Source organism: Melopsittacus undulatus, chromosome 7, assembly GCF_012275295.1.
Source record: "Melopsittacus undulatus isolate bMelUnd1 chromosome 7, bMelUnd1.mat.Z, whole genome shotgun sequence".
Taxonomy (NCBI): Eukaryota; Metazoa; Chordata; class Aves; order Psittaciformes; family Psittaculidae; genus Melopsittacus; species Melopsittacus undulatus.
The window spans coordinates 49,534,685-49,554,717 of record NC_047533.1 but is presented as its reverse complement, the minus strand read 5'-3'; the positions used below and the strand labels follow the sequence as shown (position 1 = coordinate 49,554,717).

At 39.7% G+C, this 20,033-nt stretch overlaps 1 protein-coding gene across 1 annotated transcript in view; it reads right to left on the bottom strand.

Annotated features, from left to right (window-relative positions):
- PDLIM5 (PDZ and LIM domain 5) overlaps positions 1 to 20,033 on the bottom strand; it is a 122,507-nt gene that overhangs the window by 84,098 nt on the left and 18,376 nt on the right. The window contains exon 3 of the mRNA XM_034064651.1: positions 362 to 513. Coding sequence (XP_033920542.1) covers positions 362 to 513 — 152 coding nt within the window. The remainder of the gene's footprint in view (positions 1 to 361; positions 514 to 20,033) is intronic.

The following is a 20,033-nucleotide window of genomic DNA, read 5'->3' as shown; positions in this document are numbered from 1 at the left end:
TTCTGTTTGTCAGTAAAACAGACGATGTAGCACTTGACCCAAAAAAAGAAGTGCCCCTAGTCAGTCAGGGGAAGGGGAGGGAAAAAGATAAGATCTGTTTTTAGTTAAATAAGTGTTAACAAAACTGAAGCTCAAAAGGAAAAGGAACTAGACTGCATTGACAGAAGGTTGGAAACTGTATTTTTTGAGTCCATCACGTTTTCTAAAACACAATAAATCAAGACACATTTCAAGCCACAGAAGCATATCCTTCAGTTGCAAGCATTTAACTCCATGTACTTTGCCAAATCACTTACATGATTTTATCCTCCAAACAACGTTAAAAAGATTATTCTCTTTTTTTTTTAAACAGGTATCTTACCTTTGCAGAGTCATGTTCAAATTGCCTGTACATGCCTTGATCTTGTTTTGTGCTTCCAGATGAGTCATCCCGTCTGTGCTTATCCCATCAATAGTGAGAACTACATCACCTATTCCCACGTGCGCTCGGGCTGCCTTGCCACCATCATTAAGCTGAAATATCACAAGAACAGTAAATGAGAAATTTGGAAAGTTTATGTCTGTGTCCTCTGAACACAGGGCCACAGTATCTTATTCACAGCACTGTTCCATAGAAGGGGGGGATTGGGGGTGGGAAGTTCTCTTTTCTCCTTTGTATGTCCCTGTGAAAGTTACTGCACTGCCTTTCTGGTGACACAACAGACATAGGCACTTGAATGACAGGAAAAGTATTGCACAATATTGCCTGTTTTTCAAAATCTGCCACCACTTCTACTGGAAGCTGTGTACATTCACCAAAACACGTAAGCAGAAATAGGCACAGTTTCCTGGACGCCAAGCTCCAGCCTCTGATCTCTTCATATACAAAACTTGGATCACAAGAGGAGAGATAAAGACTTCCCCATTCCAGATTTTCCATATAAACAACCTCTTCGAATTTCATGTATTTGTCAATGACCGGTTATGTGCACAGATGACTTTACTAATAGTGAAGTTGACTTTCGCCAGTGTCAACTATCAGAAAGTCAGATGTTCAACATCACACAGACCTTAGTTTTGCCTTTCTCTCAGTAGGTTTATAGCCCCAGTGACCCTTAGTATATTCAGATCAGAATAAGAAAGGCCTGTTGAGCAATCTACCTCTTTGATCAAAGTCACTGACAAACTTCAGTTTAACTGCCTATGGTCCACATGAACGAAATGATCTTGCAACAAAAACCTTTGTAAAAGTTCACATTATTGACCCAAATTGAACAAAAAAAAGTAATCTTTTCATTTCATGCCACTGAACTTCAACTACCTTCATCCCAAAGAACTGAAATAGAGCAGAAATAAAGCAACATATGGTAAGATCTATGCACTGATTTATATCCCTGGTCCTCAATCTGCATTTTATAGGTGGCTGCTAAGAGCAGTCCTGAATGGTGCAAATTCCCTCTTTGTTTCCAGATGTATTTTCTGTGTTACAGCAGAAAAGTCGTAGCTGCTTGTGCTGTGCATGCAAAACCTCACAAGTCTTTCCTTTGCCTGCAAACATGTGTGTTCTTTGAAGAAATTACTATGATTTTAGGGAGGGGCAGCAAACAACAGAATTACTTCATCTTTATTGTCAAAAGCAGAGCTCTCCTTGGGCCACAATTGCACTCTAGCTAGTGACTTCTCAAAGGGAGGCAGAGAGAAGGCTTTCATCTCTTTGTCTTGCTAAATTTGTAAGAATTACAACTTCTATAGTGCATCCTTTTATAAAAGGCCAAAACTCCTCAAAATTTGGTGTTCATACCCAAATTGCAAGCAAAAAGACCCAGTTACTATAAAACACGGATCAGGAAACCCATAAGCATATAGAAAGCTATGACCAATATAGCTATTTATAGCGAAGCTCCTCAAACCTTTGCATGGGGGGGAACCTGCCATAAACAGATCCTTAAACCGATACATTACAGCATGCTGACATTTGTCAGCAAGGTCTGGAAAAGGAAAAGGAATGTAAGGGTGCTAAAAGCCAAAGGTCAAATGGATCACTGTGATTTGTGACTGCACTCTCCAAGTGAATAAAATTCACCTTTCTCTGAATGTACGTAAATATGCATGATGCTCGCATGTAATTTGTGACTAGAAAATAGCAACCTACACATTCAGCAGTAAGACTTTAAAAGTAGCCTTCAGGGTAACTATTTTCATGGAGGGATGGGTTTATCATCCACAGAAGTGTAAAATAAATTGATTAATTAAAAATTAACAAACAACCCACCCACAACTGTTGTTTGGGTATTTTCCTCCGTTCTGGTGGCCAACACACAACCTACAACTAGCCACCTAATTTTCAAGAGGTCAGTCTTAAACTGTTGCCTACTGGGAACGAAGGTTTTTGCAAGCACATACAGCAGGCAGCTATGAAATCATTTCAGCAAAATCCTGGGCTGAAAATCCCTTAAAACTATGTCTGGAAAGTGCGCTCTAGAGATGAGGAAAAGAGCGAACAGGTCCTGAGAAGCATGACAAGGCCCTGGCTGCATCCATGAGACCTGCTGTGTAGGCAGGGGACTGAATCTGCCTTGTAGGCGAGGCTGTCACAGACCTGTCTGAACAAATTACTGGACAAGGGTGTGAAGAGGGATGCCAGAGCAGTGATCTCCTTTTCTTGTATACAGTGAATAAGGCTTCTAAGTAACACCTACTGATTTTGAACAAGAGATCTGACTAATCAAGAGAGGTGAACTTGATAGCTCTAGGAAATCCCAGCCAAAGCACAAGTCTTCCCTGAGAGTAACAGTCAGCATCATTAGCTTGTGAAGCACCTATAATGAAGTGGACTGAAAGTACAAGGGAAGAGTTTCACCAGAGATGCAAGAGGAAAATAATCACAAGAACGGGTATATAAAAATAAGCAAACATCCACAGTCATACAGCAGGAAGAATTAGAACATTTGAAATACTTAAGGATCTCTTCCAGACTGCAGATATATGTAGTCTGGAAATCTCAGTTTTGACACTTCCTAGATTCTGCAAATGTGCATTACCATTACAAACAATAGGTTCATATATGTACCAGGTATCACATAAACAAAAAACTGCATATATATTTCAAATTGGTTCAACCAAAGCTAAAGGAAAGCATCCCCATATTCCCTGTCACAACGGAAACTCCAGTTCTTCCTTTTCCCCTTCTAGATTTTGAAAAATTCAATAGATGCAGGAGATACAAAAATATGTAGGTGCTAAACTATATAGGAAATTTTTAAATGGCATTTATAAATCCTCACTATTTTGTACTGATTCCCCTCCCCACCTTGCCCCCTATGAGCAATTGTGTTCTTAAACTGCAAATTTAACTTTAGCTTAATGAAATTATCTGGCATCAGTCACCACTGAACTGCAGTATTTCCTATGTTTAAATACCAAAAAACTAGTAAACCAATAGGCAAAAGAAAAACAAACTCTTTATGTTTAATTCCAAGTAGGAAATAAAGCATAGCCTTAAAAACACACCTTTATTGAATGTACACATGCAAACAAATATATTCAATGCAACAAGTCACATGGCACGAAAGAGTACAGCATTAAAATTACACGAGTGGCTACTGACAAATCAAACTAACTTCTCAGCACCACAAAGATTCTTCAGATCCTTGATGGATCTATCTTAATTCTGTATTTACAGCATGAGGCAAGTTTTTAAAATCAAGTATGCATTATAGCTGCTAAAGAAGGGGACTTTGTTTTGATGTTACACAGCAGACTTCAAAGCTACAAAACTGCCAAACCAGAGATGTTTCCTCCTACTCAGCTCCATGTCTCTGTACTCTGGGAAGCTCATCTGGAGGCAGAGCGGGTGTCAAGCAGGACAGATTTCATGATGAGGCACCTGCTGAGGCCAATCACTCCCACAGCCTCCAGAAGCAAACCTCATTTCAGCCCCATCAGCTCCATGGCCAAAAGCCAAAAGCCAGCCTATGCCATCCAGAGATGCGCACGACACTTCCTAATGAACAGAAGTAAAATCACCCATCTAACCTTACTTTTCAGTTTTGTTTGACACCCACCTCCGAAAAAAGAAAAAATTACTTTTTTTGTAGTTCTTGTTTTAAACATCACAATTCCAAACCTGCAAATATTGTCCTAAAGAACATTTTTAATGAAAACAAAAATTAAGCAGTTTTGATCCAGGATGAACCTCAAAAGCAATGATATAAAAAGTAATCTCAGCATAGATTACTATAAGCAATCTATGCCTCAGGTTTTATAAAGCAAACAACCCAAAGCATACTGGAACACAACTGCTTTCCTCAGCTAAGTTTTAGACTGCTTTAATTTTGGAAGATCCTTTCCAGGAAAATCACACGTATGCACACACATATGCATCTATCTCTAAATCAATGTAATTCGCAGCTTAATTAATTTCTAATTAACACACAACAGTCTATTTCTACTCACATTACTAGCAAAGAAAACTTGACAAGCATCTCTTCTTTGAACTGTCATTATTTAGCTTTTATGCAGTAATAAATGAACTACTTAAATTGCAGTTACTCATAGAACAAAGGCCTATTTGGCAAGAGATGGAAGCTGCCTTTTTTCCACACTGCCTGCCTTGAATCAAACCTAGCAGAAAACAGGTCATATGATAATGCATCACAATTACTTTCCCAAAGAAAGTATTTCATAGCCTGGCAGTAAATAATGTTCTCCGCATGACACAAACATCCTTCAATGTCATCTGCAACTTTCTCTGGGAACATAATTCATTGCTCCCAATTTAAAACTCCCTGGGCTACCCGACATCCCTCCAGCTTGAATTTTACCTCTTGAGCACTTACAATACTGGGCTGGGTATAGCAATTCAGTTTAAAAACATGCATAATCAAAGCAGAAGTCACCCAGACAATGATCTTTGTATCATTACCACTATTGCTCCTCTTTCAGTCAGTATCTTTCCCTGTAACAAAGTGTTTTAAGTAAGTACACAACACATCCACGTACAGAAAGACCATTACAACAGAACTTCGCAGAATCATAAAATAAGCAATCAGACAACCTCTGTTTTATCAAATAACCCTCTGCTCTTTCACACAGACATTCAAACCACAGGAGATTTATCTCCCTGTTATAATAGGCTTTATGCTAATATTGACACTCATAATCTGTTACTACCTTGTTTGTATCCCTAGCCTCATTTCACCTGACCAAAGTACCACCTTGCACAATAGCCAGTATTTTAACAGCATGCTCTCAAATGTACTTAGAGCTCAAATTACACTAAAAAGTACCTCTTTGGGGAAACACTGCAAGAGAAGAAAGCAAGATCTTAATGTCCTTTCCGACCCTAACCGTTCTATAATTCCATAGGAAGTCCTTACTGTGTTTCTGGAGAATAGATGCTTACCTCAAAAGGGTATGGGGAAGGCATGCTTGTATTCTGTAGCTGCACCAGCTCTCTCACATGAATTGTGCACATCTGACCTGACTCCTTCCTGATGGGTGGCCTCAGCACCATGAAACTCACTGAAGCAGCACCACAGGGTACTGGGATCTGACACCTGAACACCATGAGCACAAATAGGATACTGTTGTGCCCCAGCACACTTTTCCTAACAGGGTGGCTAGACAAAGCTCTTTCTTACCACCTTCTCTTCTAGGAAAGAAGCAAAACCCCAGCTTACACTCCAGATTCCTGACAGGTTTGGGACACTCAGGGTCCAGTTTACTGCTTCTGCACCCGGGGGGGCAGAAGCCATGGGAGCACCTGCTCTTTGTAGTAAATAAGCTTCCTTTGCACTCAATGGAAAGTAAGAGCCGTATCATATTCCTCACAGCCTTTACTACAGCAATATTGTTCGCATAGCCAACAGATTAGACCACCAGCCTTGATACTTGCTTCCAAATCAAGAACGTACATACCAATTTTAAAGTCCAGATCAAATTTATACAGCTGAGTTATAAGAATGTTAATGCAGGGTTTGCAGTGGAAACCACTGACACAACCAGCTATAAAAGGGGTTATGAGGCAGTCCTGCAAATAAGCTTAAGATTTTCCCCAAATCAAGCAGGGATCAAAATTAGATTGGGTTTCATTTCCTTCCTTTTATTCTCCATAACTTCGAAGGTGCTTCCTGACTGATTTATACAGCTGTAACCTAAAGTGTGCACAGCATACCAATAACCATTAAGGACAATGTGTAAGGGAAAAAAATACAAGGCAAAGTACCAACCCTACTTCTTGGTCTGGCTGTGGTCCCCAAGAACAGTCCTGGCAAGAGAGCTACTCAGCAAGAGGGCTACCCAAGCCTCCTTGCCTTTCCTCCCAGGTTCTCCAACTTTACATCACCCCTTCCCTCCATGTGCAGCAGCTCCCTCGCTGTGGTGTGGCAGTGGGTTGGCTGATGAAGACCTAAACCAATGCTTTGACTAATAGCCCATGGGTAAGCATGGGAAAATCCCACAGGCATTTAGTAAAGAACCCACAAAACCATCTCTCACATTTCATTCTCAGTTCTACTACTCATCCTCAGCAGTAACCCTGACAACAACATAGATTTTAACATGGTTGAGCTGTATATGCCTGCAGTCCCACCTTCAGAAATTACATCAAAACAAAAACAACATAAAGTTTGAAGTCTTAGCTGAACATGGCTGTGGGTTCACATTTTAGGGAAAATAATTGGTTTCAATCTCTTTTTTCTTCTTACGGTTTTCCTCTTACTGTATTTCAACCTTTAATATTTAGCTAATGCCCTCCACGTAAAACACACAAATGAACTGACACACACATTACTCACTTTATCCATCCTTTCGTGCACCAAACATGGAGCTATGTACCTACAGAGAAGTCCCAAGAGGACAGTCACTGATAAAACCAGGAAAGGCACCACATAGCATAAATCACTCTGACACACAATTGGCTTGACACAGAAAAAGATTCAAAAATACAAATTAAGCTTACAAAATAGGGTAACTGCACAATGCCCAGGCCTTTTGGAAATGTGCTCCTTTATTTTTCAATCAACTAGCAGTAAACAAATCAATCTGAATGGCAGCGGAGTAAAGCCAAAGCAGCAGCCCTCAGCTTCCTTCACTTGCCCCATAACAAGCTGTTAATAAGCAGAAACAGTTTCCACATGTTAATGCCAAAAGGCTTATTAACTGGTGCCATCTCTCACTTGTCATGGCTTGACTGATCATGGTTGCCTTGCAGCTCTGCTTTTCTATGAGCAGGTTTTGTCTTTGCTACCTCTCCCCATTCCCTTACCACTGCTGCAGGATGTAAGAAAGCAGAAACAGCTTCACAAAAGATGCCTTCAGCTTTAATTTTTCACAGAACACCACTACCTCATTATTACTGCAAGTTCAGTAACAGTTACTAGAAAGGATAACCCCTGCTTTTGAACTTGGCAGCATGAAAGGGAAACAATTAACTACACATATAGCAGTAAATTCTGATACAATTAATGCATTTTACATGTATCTTAGACATTTTATTCAGGTGCTGACAGACAAGTTTAAATGTCAAAATACTCACTGGGTTTACAGGATTATTAAAATGAGTCCAAATTCATTCTCACCTCACACAAGGCATAAAGAAACTACCCTTAGCAAGTGCAGCTCTATTGGCATCTAACAAGACTAAGCATCTGGTCTTGCTTTTCCAAGCCACTTGAAGCACTGAAAAGAACAAAGAGGTGAAAATATTGTCACTGTGGTGGAATGGACAATACTTCCTGAATAACAGAAGACAACTAACATTCTGTTTTGGAGAAGAAATAAATGTCATAATGTCAAAAAGAAAGTTGACAAAAGGACTAAGGCAAAATAATTTTGACGTTGTGGCTAAAATTGGATCTGCAAGAAGAACATGGGCAATTCCAAAAAATATATGCTTTCCAAATACTGAAGGGATGGAAAATGATTTACAGCCAAGTGCCAGAATGTCTGCAGATATTTAAGACTCTAAATTAGTAGCTTTTACTAAGCCTTCCCTCAAGGCACTCAGTTGTGTTCTCATGCTGCCAGCGTGCCTTAGAACCCTATTTATTTTAACTGTCTTCTCTCTGAAGATTATTCTTCTGTTCAGAGTGTTTACAGAATTAATCCATGTTTCTCCCTAGGAAACTATATGCCAGTGGGTAAAAATTATGGCCTACTTAATTTCTCAGAGAGACAGAAAGAGGAAATTGAAAATGTAGCTAGAAATACAACATAGACTTGGTGTGACTGCTTAAAGGTTTTGGGAGCTGCTAGTCTTTAGAGTCTCTCCTTCAGTTCTGGGGTTGGGTTTTCCCGGATGGCCAACACAAATTAACTCCACAACCAAAGCACACAATTACTTGGGACTGCTGACTTGGCACTGCCTTAGGAGCAGAGTGATTTGCGTCAGAACAGAAGTTTCAAGTGCCTGCCTCATTTGGAATAAACAGTTTGGAAAAAGTTACTTGGTTAAGTTTTATTGCTGAAGCCTCCTGAACAAACCCAAACCAAAGCAGAGTTAGTTTTCTTTAATGAAGCTTAAGTGTGAAGGAGCACAAAAGAGGCTCAGGTTCTTCCAAAGCAGAAATTTCCATACTGTAAGGCTATAAAGATGAAGAATTCTGCAGAGTATACAATGGTGTACTTCTTTCCTTCCCATGAACGGTTATTTTTATTCATTTACAGATGATAAAATTAGTTCAACTAACTGAACATCCATCTCCTTAATAACCTTAGTAGCCCAACATATGTCATTTTGTTTTCATGGTCTGTGATTTAGTCCCTCTTAATGGGATATATCTCTCCCACATTAAACATGATGCAATCACTCTACGCTTCCCAGAGTATTCAATTTAGGAATACAAATAGAGTGTTATGCTATACTGTGTAATTTAAAGGTATTCCACTTTAGAGGGGAGTTCGCCTTGGAGTCCCTCTCACAGGAAAAGAGTCTCATAGATGACAGCACTGAGAAGGAAGTTCAACTAATGAAGCAATCCCACATATGAAAGCAAAGCCAAAAGAGAGTTAAGTGGGGAACTGTGAACCAGAAACTCACCTAACAGAAACTAACAGCCAGTGGCAAGAAAGCACTACTACAAATTGAATCCTCTATGACACACCAGCTGCTCTTTCACTTTCTCCTATCCAGAAACAAACCAGGCATGTATAAACATGTAGGAAACAACACGCTTGTTTCAAAGAACTGAGATAATGATAAGCTGCAACACATAAGAGGAAAATGGAGACAAGTTCAGACACTGCAGGTATTGCTTATTGGCACAAGTCATCTGCCAGGGAGCACAGCTCACCTGAACGCCAAACTGGCACTCTGCAAGAACTGCGGAAGTCCATCTTCAAGGTGAAACTTAAGTGTAGCCAGGAGAGCCAACACATATATCCACAGACACAAAGGCTGGAGACTCAGAGCTGCACTTCTGCCAGCTCTCCTTTGAGCATTCAGCTCAGCACCCAAGAAGGAAGTGCAGAAGAAATGCATCAAGGTACAGAAGCTTCTCCCACTCAACCATGATACACCAACAGAGGGTTCACATTTTAAGTATAAAGGCACTAGTGCTTATGGCACTTTGTTGATATGGAAGAAAAAGGCAACCTTAAACATGTGAAAGACAACTCATTTCAGAAAAATAAGTATGATCTGAAGTGCATGGAAAGTAACAATTAGACTAATTAGTATATATTTCATAGAATCATATATAATACACTGGTAGTGCTGAGACCTGCTCTAGATCAATAAATTACAATCCTCTATGTATGTACCTTTATCTAGCAACACAAACTGCTGGCACAAAGAAAACGGAAATAGAAGATATTAGTAAATCCAAGTGGATATATTGCCTTTTAGGTGTTAAGGGAACATTACAGCAGACATTTATTTTAAGCTAGACACTTATTGGCTAAAACCCCAAAGTATGAAACACTGCAGAAAAAAAAAGGCCAATAAAAAACACCTTCAGAAAACAAACAAATTTTAAAGGAGTTGCACACTGTTTAATAAATTCATGAAGCTGTTTATAGCAAAGACACAAAAATATTTATTGCAAACTAATAAAGCTCATGAGAACATTTAACAATTTCAAATTTAATTTTCTATTTTTAATTTATACACACACAGTTTCAGTTTATTTGACTTTAAGCATCACTTTTATGTCACTTGTTTATACACCCCAGGTGTGGGGTTTTTATATATACATTTATTTATACATGTATGCAAAACACTAGATCTATTACTATAGATGGCATTATACACAGATATTCTTTAAGTATTTATGTATAGATACTTATTTTACACACACACCCTTATATAAATTAAAAGGCATTTCTCCTCTCTCCTGGGGATCTGTGCCTTTAAGACCACATGAAGATTATCAGCTTTTTTTGAAGTTGTCCAGAGAAAACAGGAAACTATTGAGGACAAATACTCTGGCTGCAAAATGAAGACCCTCAATTTAAGTAAACTCACTTTACCATATGATTCCTGAATGCACTGCAGGCATTTAGGATTGAATATAAACCCACACAGAATTTCCTTACTAAAGCTCCAGAAAGGAAAATGATAGCGTACTTGTTTCCACCATGAACTTTGTCTAAATTTCTTTGCTCCTCTATTTTAAGTCTTCTGAGTTTTGCTAGAAACTTGCAGCTGCTAATCATAACTTAAAGTCTGAGTTATACTGCAGTATGGTTTTTCTTACTTGGACATACTGAGATCCAAAAGTTATAACACAACTGAACAATGTATAAGGCTGGTTATCAACTACCTCTAAAAAACCGATGAAGAAAACTCAACCCTTCAAATTTACTCATTGCAACAGTCTATTGTTTGCTCTCTGCCTACCACTGTGCAGTGGAAAGTGCCCAGCCATTCAAAGCCTAGACTTGCAGAAGAGTCTGGTAAAATAAAGCCTAGTAGTCACCTTAGCTCTCTGATGTCTTATTTTCTCTTTTTCCTCCTTCACCCCTCCCTCTGCCCCCCAGTTTGTATGTCAAGATCTCCGAGCTCTATCCTAACAAAACTAAAATCAGGCTATTTCAAATTTAAGACACACACACACACGCAAAAAAAATCCACCCTAAATAGTCATTGTAAACTCTGCTTCATTTTCATGTCTACGGAAATAAAAGCAATTTACAGTCTTAAAATTTAGGACTAACAAACTGCTCTAAAACTGTTAAGTAAAATCTAATACGCCTGCTGGTTACAAAGCTATTCTGGGTTATAAAACACAACACCAAAGCCCAATATCCATTCATTTCTCCACCTCAATCCAAGACAGGTGGTATGGAAAGCCTACAGATTGGGTTTGCTTGTTTTTATTAATGCTGGTAACAATATAAAATACTGATCACTTGCACAGATGTCACTGGCCTTCGTATGATTTACACTCTTCTCATAACCTCTAAGACCTACATACAGTCTCCTGAATGCCTCCAAAGCTATTCAAGAATAAAAGCCTGACCATCACACAAGCAGGAGGCTTTTGATAAGAGGCATAAAGGTAGGCTCTGTCATGTTTAAATCTGTGTAGCTTCTTTTTAAGCATGTCAACGGTTGGTTGGGGTTTTTTTCATTGAGTATCCAACAACAATGAAATTTACTGTAGGAAGACTAGATTTTGCTAGATTTCAAATATTTCTAGAAGTAAACATTTTACTTCTAGGGCTGCTGGAAATACAGGTTTATAAATCTCTTCCAAAGTATTAAATACATTATAATCTCTACTTAATTGGGTTTTTTTCAGCTTGCTTTAGCTTGAATTCTGCATCAACTGTACCAGATGAAGAGCAAAGTTTTCAAACTAAAAAGCTATCAGAATAAACCATCAGGGACATTCACTGCTTATCCTCAAAAGAGTCACCATATCAGTCGGAATTCAACAGAAATTGCACAACTAACACAGCCTCTTGAAAGCAATGAAAATCTCTTTATCTCCCCAAAATAAGGAATCGAGAATATCCAAGAAATATCTTGGAAAGCAGGACAGCATAATTGTCCTGGCAGGGTTACTACATCTTCATGCTTCTTTCCGCTCGGAGGCTTACTACAACTGGGATTGCTGGCAAGGTCAGTACCACCATGCAGGAGATGCCAGGGCCTATTGCCCAAGGTAGGGAAGATGACGGAGCAGGACATCACTACAAGACTCTGCAGCATCTGCTCCTTCCCCCCCCAGCTAACAGCAAGATACATCCATCAGCTGTCACTAATATTCTAAGCCATAATTTAACAAGACTCATAAGCCTTTAACAAGACTCACTTCACAGGGCATAAGACTTCCTTGAGCAGTGATACACTGGATGCTTGCAAAGCAGAGCTCTTCAAGACAAAATGAAGCATCTTTTAGTCAGCTCCCTTCCTCCCCAGACATCAGCAGGCAGGATAAGACGCATTACTCAAAGTTCATTACAGGATCAGGCTGGCCACCAGAGCAAGAAGGGTCCAATGACTTCCCACCCAAGACCATCATTCAAGACATACTTCATTGATCATCAAACAGCAACAACATCCCCAGCCCTGTGTCTGCAGGTGGAAGGCAGGAATAACCACACATGTGAGACTGCAACGAGCAGCCAGTGACTTTTGGCAAGCAATGTCCTTAAGTCATATGAGCTGGTGAGATCAAGGGTTCACCTCATTCCAGTCCTGAAATGCATTGTTTGCACATTTACTGCCTGTTTAACAAACCTATTTTAGGGGAAAGGTTTTTCCTCATAAATACATCATTTTTATTCAACCAGTTTCTAAAAGCAAAATGGGTTCAGTGGAAAAATAGGAAAGGTACAGAAGGATCTGAGCTCTTCACACAGCTATCCATCAAGCCTTTCTTAACAGCTTCATATATATATACCTCACCGGCCACCTATTAGAAGGCATCAGGTATCTTATAATTACGCAGCTTACCAAAGAGAAGCCTTAGATTTACACATACATCCCTGACACCGTCTTACAGTGACTGAAGAGTCTGGAAGCGTTTTACACCTCTCACTACTGGGTGTTCAGTTACATCCCATATCTCTAATCCACTAAAAGGTTTGCTTTTCCAGGGAGCACAGGGATGTTTTCTGTTAGATTTAAATGGGAATTTAGCACAATTATAGCATCCAAAGTATACTGAGGTATGCTGAGAATATAGTGGTTTCACACATTAATAAAAACAAGAGCATACTGCATTAAGAATTATGAAGAAAAGCATTAGCACTGATACGGGTACAAGAAACAGTAAGGTCTATTGTTACTTGAATTTGATAATAAAATTATTTTAACATGCATAAATTCTGACTTTGCAGTTTTATTGCACTTACATAAAATAATTCAAGTTGACTTGGAACAATCATATGCAAGTTAAACTATTATTAATATCAGTAGGAGCCTTGCAATTGGTTATAGTGAGAAACAAATACTAAATAAGAGAGGCCTGCAATGTAGTTGGAGATGCTTTTCCTTTTCCCTCCAGCTTTCCAATAAGACTGTCCTTAAACCTCTTCAGGCACTAACTGGAGAAGGATTCAATACCTTTTTGTACACCATAGTATTCCAATCTCTGTGAACTATGCTACAAGTCACCAACTCAAACAACAGTCACATGGGCAGGAGAACTCATTTTGCACAAGGTCTTCATGACCAGAAAATTAAGAATGCACTAACAAAGTCACTATTTAGCAGTTCAACAGGGCAAATATTCTACCTTAGATAAAATATAGCCTCTCACAGAAAAGAATTGTTATCCAAGTGTTTATGTACATTACAGTTGTACCTTTTGCACTGCTTTTTGAGTACAGAGATGAAGAACAAAAGCAAATCATACAAGCAAGAAGAAAAAAGAAAAAACAAAACAAAAACTCAGGAAAAAAATCAATGAAGCTGGAAACCCTGGAACATCTTTCCAGAAACAAACTTTCAGTCTCATTTACAAATGAGGTGAGGGGAGTACTAGTTTAGCATTACTTTATAGGTTTTTCTCTTTTCCCATTCACAAAAGGACACCTGTGACCTGGCAGGATGATCAGGTTAAACGAAGACACTGAAGATCCTCCTTACAATACATATACTACTTGAAGCATTTGTGGTTTTAACCTGGAGTTCAGTTCCTTACCACAAGAAAACTCATGCAACTGGCAGTCTCCGTTCCAAGGGAAGGATGTGAGGAAGTCATTACAGAAATACAGAGTGCACAGGTCTGCGCACCCTCCATGAGACAGTGATGCCAAACTGAAGATTTCTTCAGAGTTTATATTAGCAAAACACTTGGGTGACAACACACCTTTACGGATCTGGTATCAACCAATGAATTTCACACTTAAACATCCCTCACCCCAAACCATTCTACCTCACACCATAATCTAGAGACAGCAGCTGCAGTAATGACGGCACTTGTGAAGAGCTTGATACAAAAAGGCTCAGTGTTCGCATCAGTAAAACGATGGGAGCAGCAGTCTCCTCCAGCACCACACACCAAGCACAGCATGTTGCTGCATATATTCCTGAAGACTGTGAAACAGCAGCAACCAAACAAGGACTGGTGGGAAGGGAAAGGGAGGAATCAGTCTTGCAAACATTTCTAAATAAAGGTATGAACACAGTAAGCAGATATAGAGGATAAGGGTACTTCAGCATTCTCACTGGCATGTTCATTGACTGGAGCCATAGCAATAGGGTCAGTCCCACACTCCCTTGTCTATATGTGCACGTGTGTGAGCTTCCACTATCACTGCTAGTGTAAGAAGTCACTTACGCAGTGACATTTGTTAGCCTGATGAAGAGTGGCGGGCCTAATGCAACCCTGTGTCAGAGTCACAAAAATAATTCCTATCCCACATTAGGACCAGTCACCTGGTGACTTCAAAGTGTCCATTCCAGGTGTTTGCTCCACTAGCTCCCAGATGTAGATGTTGTCTCCAGAAGAACAGCCTTCACAAGGGGACAGACCCCCATTCAGAAGCCAACAGCCCAGCCATTCTCAGTGCCTCTGGGTATTCTGCCACCACAGAACATATGGAGGACGTCAGCCTCCTATTTATAGGAGCTTCTTAACATGAACTTCACAAAGTGTTTAATTACCTCTGAAGTGTTCCTCTCATTAACTAAACAAACTAAATGTGCCAAGGGAAAGACCAGCACTGGCAGAGCTGTATTTTCTAGTAATGACTCGTATTGAAGAGCATGAAACCACTAAGTCAACTGCTCAAGAAGTTACATTTCAAGCTCTTCAGATGCACAAGCAAGCAGTTCACTCCTTCAACCCACAACATTTAACTGGAATGAGGAAACTCAAACCTTTGAGAATTGAAAGCCTATAAAATTAAAAAGACAGCAGCACAAGACACATACCAGGGAGAAAGAGTTCTTCCACATTCCTATTAAATTGAGGGGAAAAAAATTTGTTCTGAATAAGCAAAGCTTAAAACAGAACACAATCTCTCTTTCTTCTTCCAGACTAGACCAAGATACTAATGACAACAAAAAAAAAATTAAAAAAATACTAAGTAGACATATGAAAATACTGGTGCCGCTGAAAATCTGCATTCAAATGTCAATATGTATCATGATTAACCTGCCTAAGGTTACACCAGACCTCACTGCTTCTCTGTTACTGTCACATGCACTTCCTAAACACTAACCACAGTGCTCACTGAACATAAAATAGCTGTCATTCCTCCCCCTGTTGCAGAGTAGACACAGGCAGGCTGGTTTTCATCATCTTGAGGAGTACAAGACTGGTGTAGCAACTCAACAGCATAAGAAGCAGGGTGGAACAACAGCAATGATCAAGTACAATCTGCTGGAAAACAAAATAACTTGTCACATTCATCAGAGTCTGCTAATTACAGCTCAGAGAAAAGAAGGTGACCCAGATCACTGCATATAAAAGGGTGCACAAGAAGGTAAAGAAAATGAAGGTACCAGAGGAGACAAGTATTTGTAAGTCAAATGTTACTAGTCAGATATGCATCTCCCTTTATATCACTGAATCCAGCACAGGTCAATAGTTGATTTCCCAGCACAGATGGGAAAACTCTTCTGTCCCTAGAAGGAGATTAAGAAAACATCACCAAAACAACAGTCTGGTCTAACTTCCAGTACATATAATTAAACTTGACACTTCAATAACACAGTACCTGCAGTTACAGGTAGCTCTCATGGAAGACAAATTTTTAGGATACACACAACAGGTGAATGGATGAGCAGCGGTGGTAGCACAGGGGCTGAAGGTGGTACATGGGGTCAGGGGAACAGCAGGGTTGAGGCAATACTGGCTTAAGTCAGTGCTTAAGACTGTGCCTGCCTACTCAAGGTTATTGGAGATGGGGCTGAGGAGCTCACTGAACCATAAAAGCAAAACTTGCAATGCTGGAGGGAACACCCAAGATTAGAAAAGAATTTTGAGTAACACTGTGAACCATATAAACACACATTACAAAGGCAATCCCAGGCAAGCTCCTCTTAGTTTCAGGGACACATCGCATGACAAAATTAGTACTAGTCACGGAGCTCAACAACACTGTCCTCTAATGAAGCTTTCTTTTTATTTCTCCAACTTACCTGGTCTTTTTTGGTTGATGCAACAATAACTTCATTAGCATAAGAGCCTTCTGGTTTAGTTCTGCATAACTAAATACTTTTAAATACTGTTTTCTAATTTTAAATATCATCCAGTTATGACTTTTTAGTATGGTTGCCCAAAAATCTAATTTTGGTTAAATGCTGCTTCACCTGCATGAAACACCTGGAAGGAAAAATAAAATCACTCTAGCCTAATTTAGTGGTACCAAAGACAGTAGGGTTTTAATGAGCTGGAATGTAAAGGCTCACAGTCATTCACTTGCAGACAAACATGGCATAGGAAATGAAATGAAAGCTTTGTCTCCAGAGTTGTCACTTTGATTTGGTTTAAAAAAAAAACCCACAAACAACACAAGTCTGACTAAAAACAAAATGGAAGAGCAAGTAGTAGAGGAAAGCCTCCAAAATGGACAGCGCCACCCCAGAGTGTACGTGTTGAGCAGCAAGCCCCAACTGTGGTGTGGGCTGCTCAGCGAGGGTCTAAACTTTCATCTAGTACTTGGGAGGGATGAATGTAAGTTATTTAAAACCATGGCACAGAGCTGGCACGTCACTTTAATATGCTGCCTGTAGATTATGTTACAGACTTTGCTCTCTGGTGAAACAGAGCAGATAGAGGGCCACAGCTCCAGGGTTTTAAGAATTACAGGATTTAGGCAATGCTTCTGCCAAATCCAGATGTGCAGAAGTATCCCATAGCAGTGAAAAATGCCATATGCACTTGGCAAAGGGTCTCAGATTGAAAAATGGTAAAATTTACAGTGAATAAGTGAAATGAACTCAGCTTGCAGCTGAATTTAACTAGGATTTACAGACTCCACATTCAATTTACAGCCTCTGTCTTCACCGCTTTCCAAGTGTGAACAAAAGCCTCGTTTTAACATAGAAATACAAAAAGCATCCCAGTATCCGCTTACTTAGCAAAAACCCAAAGGTCTCGTGTGCATTCCTAGGCCAGCCTCAGCCAGAGATACAAGAAAATTCAAGAGGGTAGGGACAGCACCAGTGTTGTGCCTGGAGGCCTGGGGACATCCATACCAGCAGCATGTACGTGGTGTGCTGCACAGAAAACAGGGTCAGGCAGGGCAAAGGACAGTCTGTCCCATAGCTATGGCATTACCCACATGCAAACTTCACATTGAAGGGTGATGTGAAAACAGAACAAAGCACTGAAACATGGCAGACCACTGCTGCTTCATGTGCTAGACATCAAATGCTAGATGTAGAACATAACCACAAGAAGAAAAAGGAGACCTTTGCCAACTCATTTGTAAATGATATTTAATTTGACAATATAACATATCACTCCTTGTTTGAGAGCCCAGCAATGGAAGGGGATTGAAAATACACAAACCAGGTTGGTTTTCCTAGTAAATTCAAGCACAATTTAACTGTCACCATTTTTTGTAATGCTGCCAGGTAGGAGAAGAATCAGGCCACAGTGAACCACTGCATGAATGAAGCTGCCCTAAAGGACATGGCCTGAGCCACACCTTCCTGGGGAAGGTGCCAGTGCAGAGATTGCTTTTCTTGGGAGCAAGCTTTTGATCATAGAATCATAGAACAGTTAGGGTTGGAAAGGACCTTAAGATCATCTAGTTCCAACCCCACTGTCATGGGCAGGGACACCTCACACTAAACCATATCACTCAAGGCTTCATCCAACCTGGCCTTTGGTAAAGAATTTCTTCCTTATATCCAATCTAAACCTCTGCTGTTTAAGTTTCAACCCGTTACCCCTTGTCCTATCACTACCAGGAATAAGTTTTTGATCCTGAACCAAGGGTTGCAATGGGTGCTTGCAGGGACCCAAATCTGCTCCGAACTGAACAGCAATGCTCAGTTATATATATAACTATATACCATTCCTGAAGATTTTGGTAATAGTACTGTGCTCGTTCTTAAAGGCATGATCCCTGCATAAGTGTTACTACCCCTGTTTCAGGGCTGGTATGCATCAATAAAAAGCTGTACTAAGGAAACCACTTCTGATTTCTCCTTCAGCAAGGCCCTGCATGACAACTTTCCAGTGCCTGCCGGCAATGGGTCATCTTGTATTTTTAACAAAAAACTTAGTGTTGCAACATCTCTCTCCTGGGTGTTCTACAGCGCTAAAATAAAGCACGCAGAGAGACCTGCACATACGTGGTTTTTACGTCTACATTAAAACCTAATAAACATAAAAGCTTACTTTTGTCAACATGAGTCTGTTTAATCCTTGCAATAACTTACAAATTGACTTTTGAAGAACTTCAAGCCACTATTGACAAAAGAAAATAGTGTCCTAAATAAAGCTTCAAAGTACATTAATAACTCAAAACACTTTCTAAGGAGAGCCAAAGTAATTTTTCCAGTGAACTGCTGATGAGGAAGAGCTTGTTCAAAGACAGCATCTCAGCCTCCCCTCAAGGGTGTGACTGCACTTTGGTCATTGCATATTTTTAGTATTTTCTTGTAGCCTGGCTCAAATTATCTAAGATTTTCTTTTTTTCCAATGTGAAAATATTTGAGGTCTGAGGATTGCTCCAAGTCTTACAACTGGAGGAGAGGAGACAAGAGGGACAAATCGCAGTTTTGATAGCATTCAAAAACGGCAGTGAAATGGAAGGGTAAAACGGAAGAACTAGGCATATTCACAAGGATAAAAACCACCTTCTTATTTCAGCGTTGCTATAAAGCAAAAAAAAAAAAAAAGAAAACAGTAGATTTTCAAGCAAGAAGGAAGAATTGGGATAAAGAAGCTCAGATAAAGAAACATTTACTGAGTGAAAACCAGAAAAATGTTGATGTTCTGGGCTCAACACTGCATTTTTAACAACTACACTGTTAAAGTGAGTAAGTCAAGTAAAACATTTAGACAAGACTATCTGCTGTCAGAAAAAGAGGCTTGCCTGCTTTTCCTCCAGGCACTGTCATCACTACAGCATCCATCCATGCACTGAAGGTAGGACCTCCAAGGAACATTTCAGCACTTCTTACAGCTCTGTCTCCAGAAAAGCTCTTTGTATTGCTCAAAGTCTGTATATTGGCATGATGAGAAAGTTGTAACTGTAAACTGTTGAGCTGAACTATTTATGCTTGCAGAACTACTACTATGTGCCCAAGTGGAGCTTAAAAGGAGTAGAAGGTAAAATCATTATGGTGATTGCTTACAGTAGGCAACCATTCCAGACTGCGGTGTATGGATCAAAATACCTGCATGTCCAAGAGCTCAAAATTCAGCACCTGCTTAAATACTAAAGCACTCTGGCAGAGTTGACTAGAAACCGTTATTTGCCCACAAACAACCCAAAATTCCTCACACAGCCTGAAGAAACACAAAATATTCAGTTAACAGACAAATCTGCTCTATGCCATATTCTTCATTTGTCTGTACTTTTCCGAAGCCAAAACACATTAACAACACCAAGGAAAATTCCCTTGAAAACAAATGTTCTATTCATCACTTATGAAAATATTCATTTACTAGCATCAAAATACATTTTAGCAT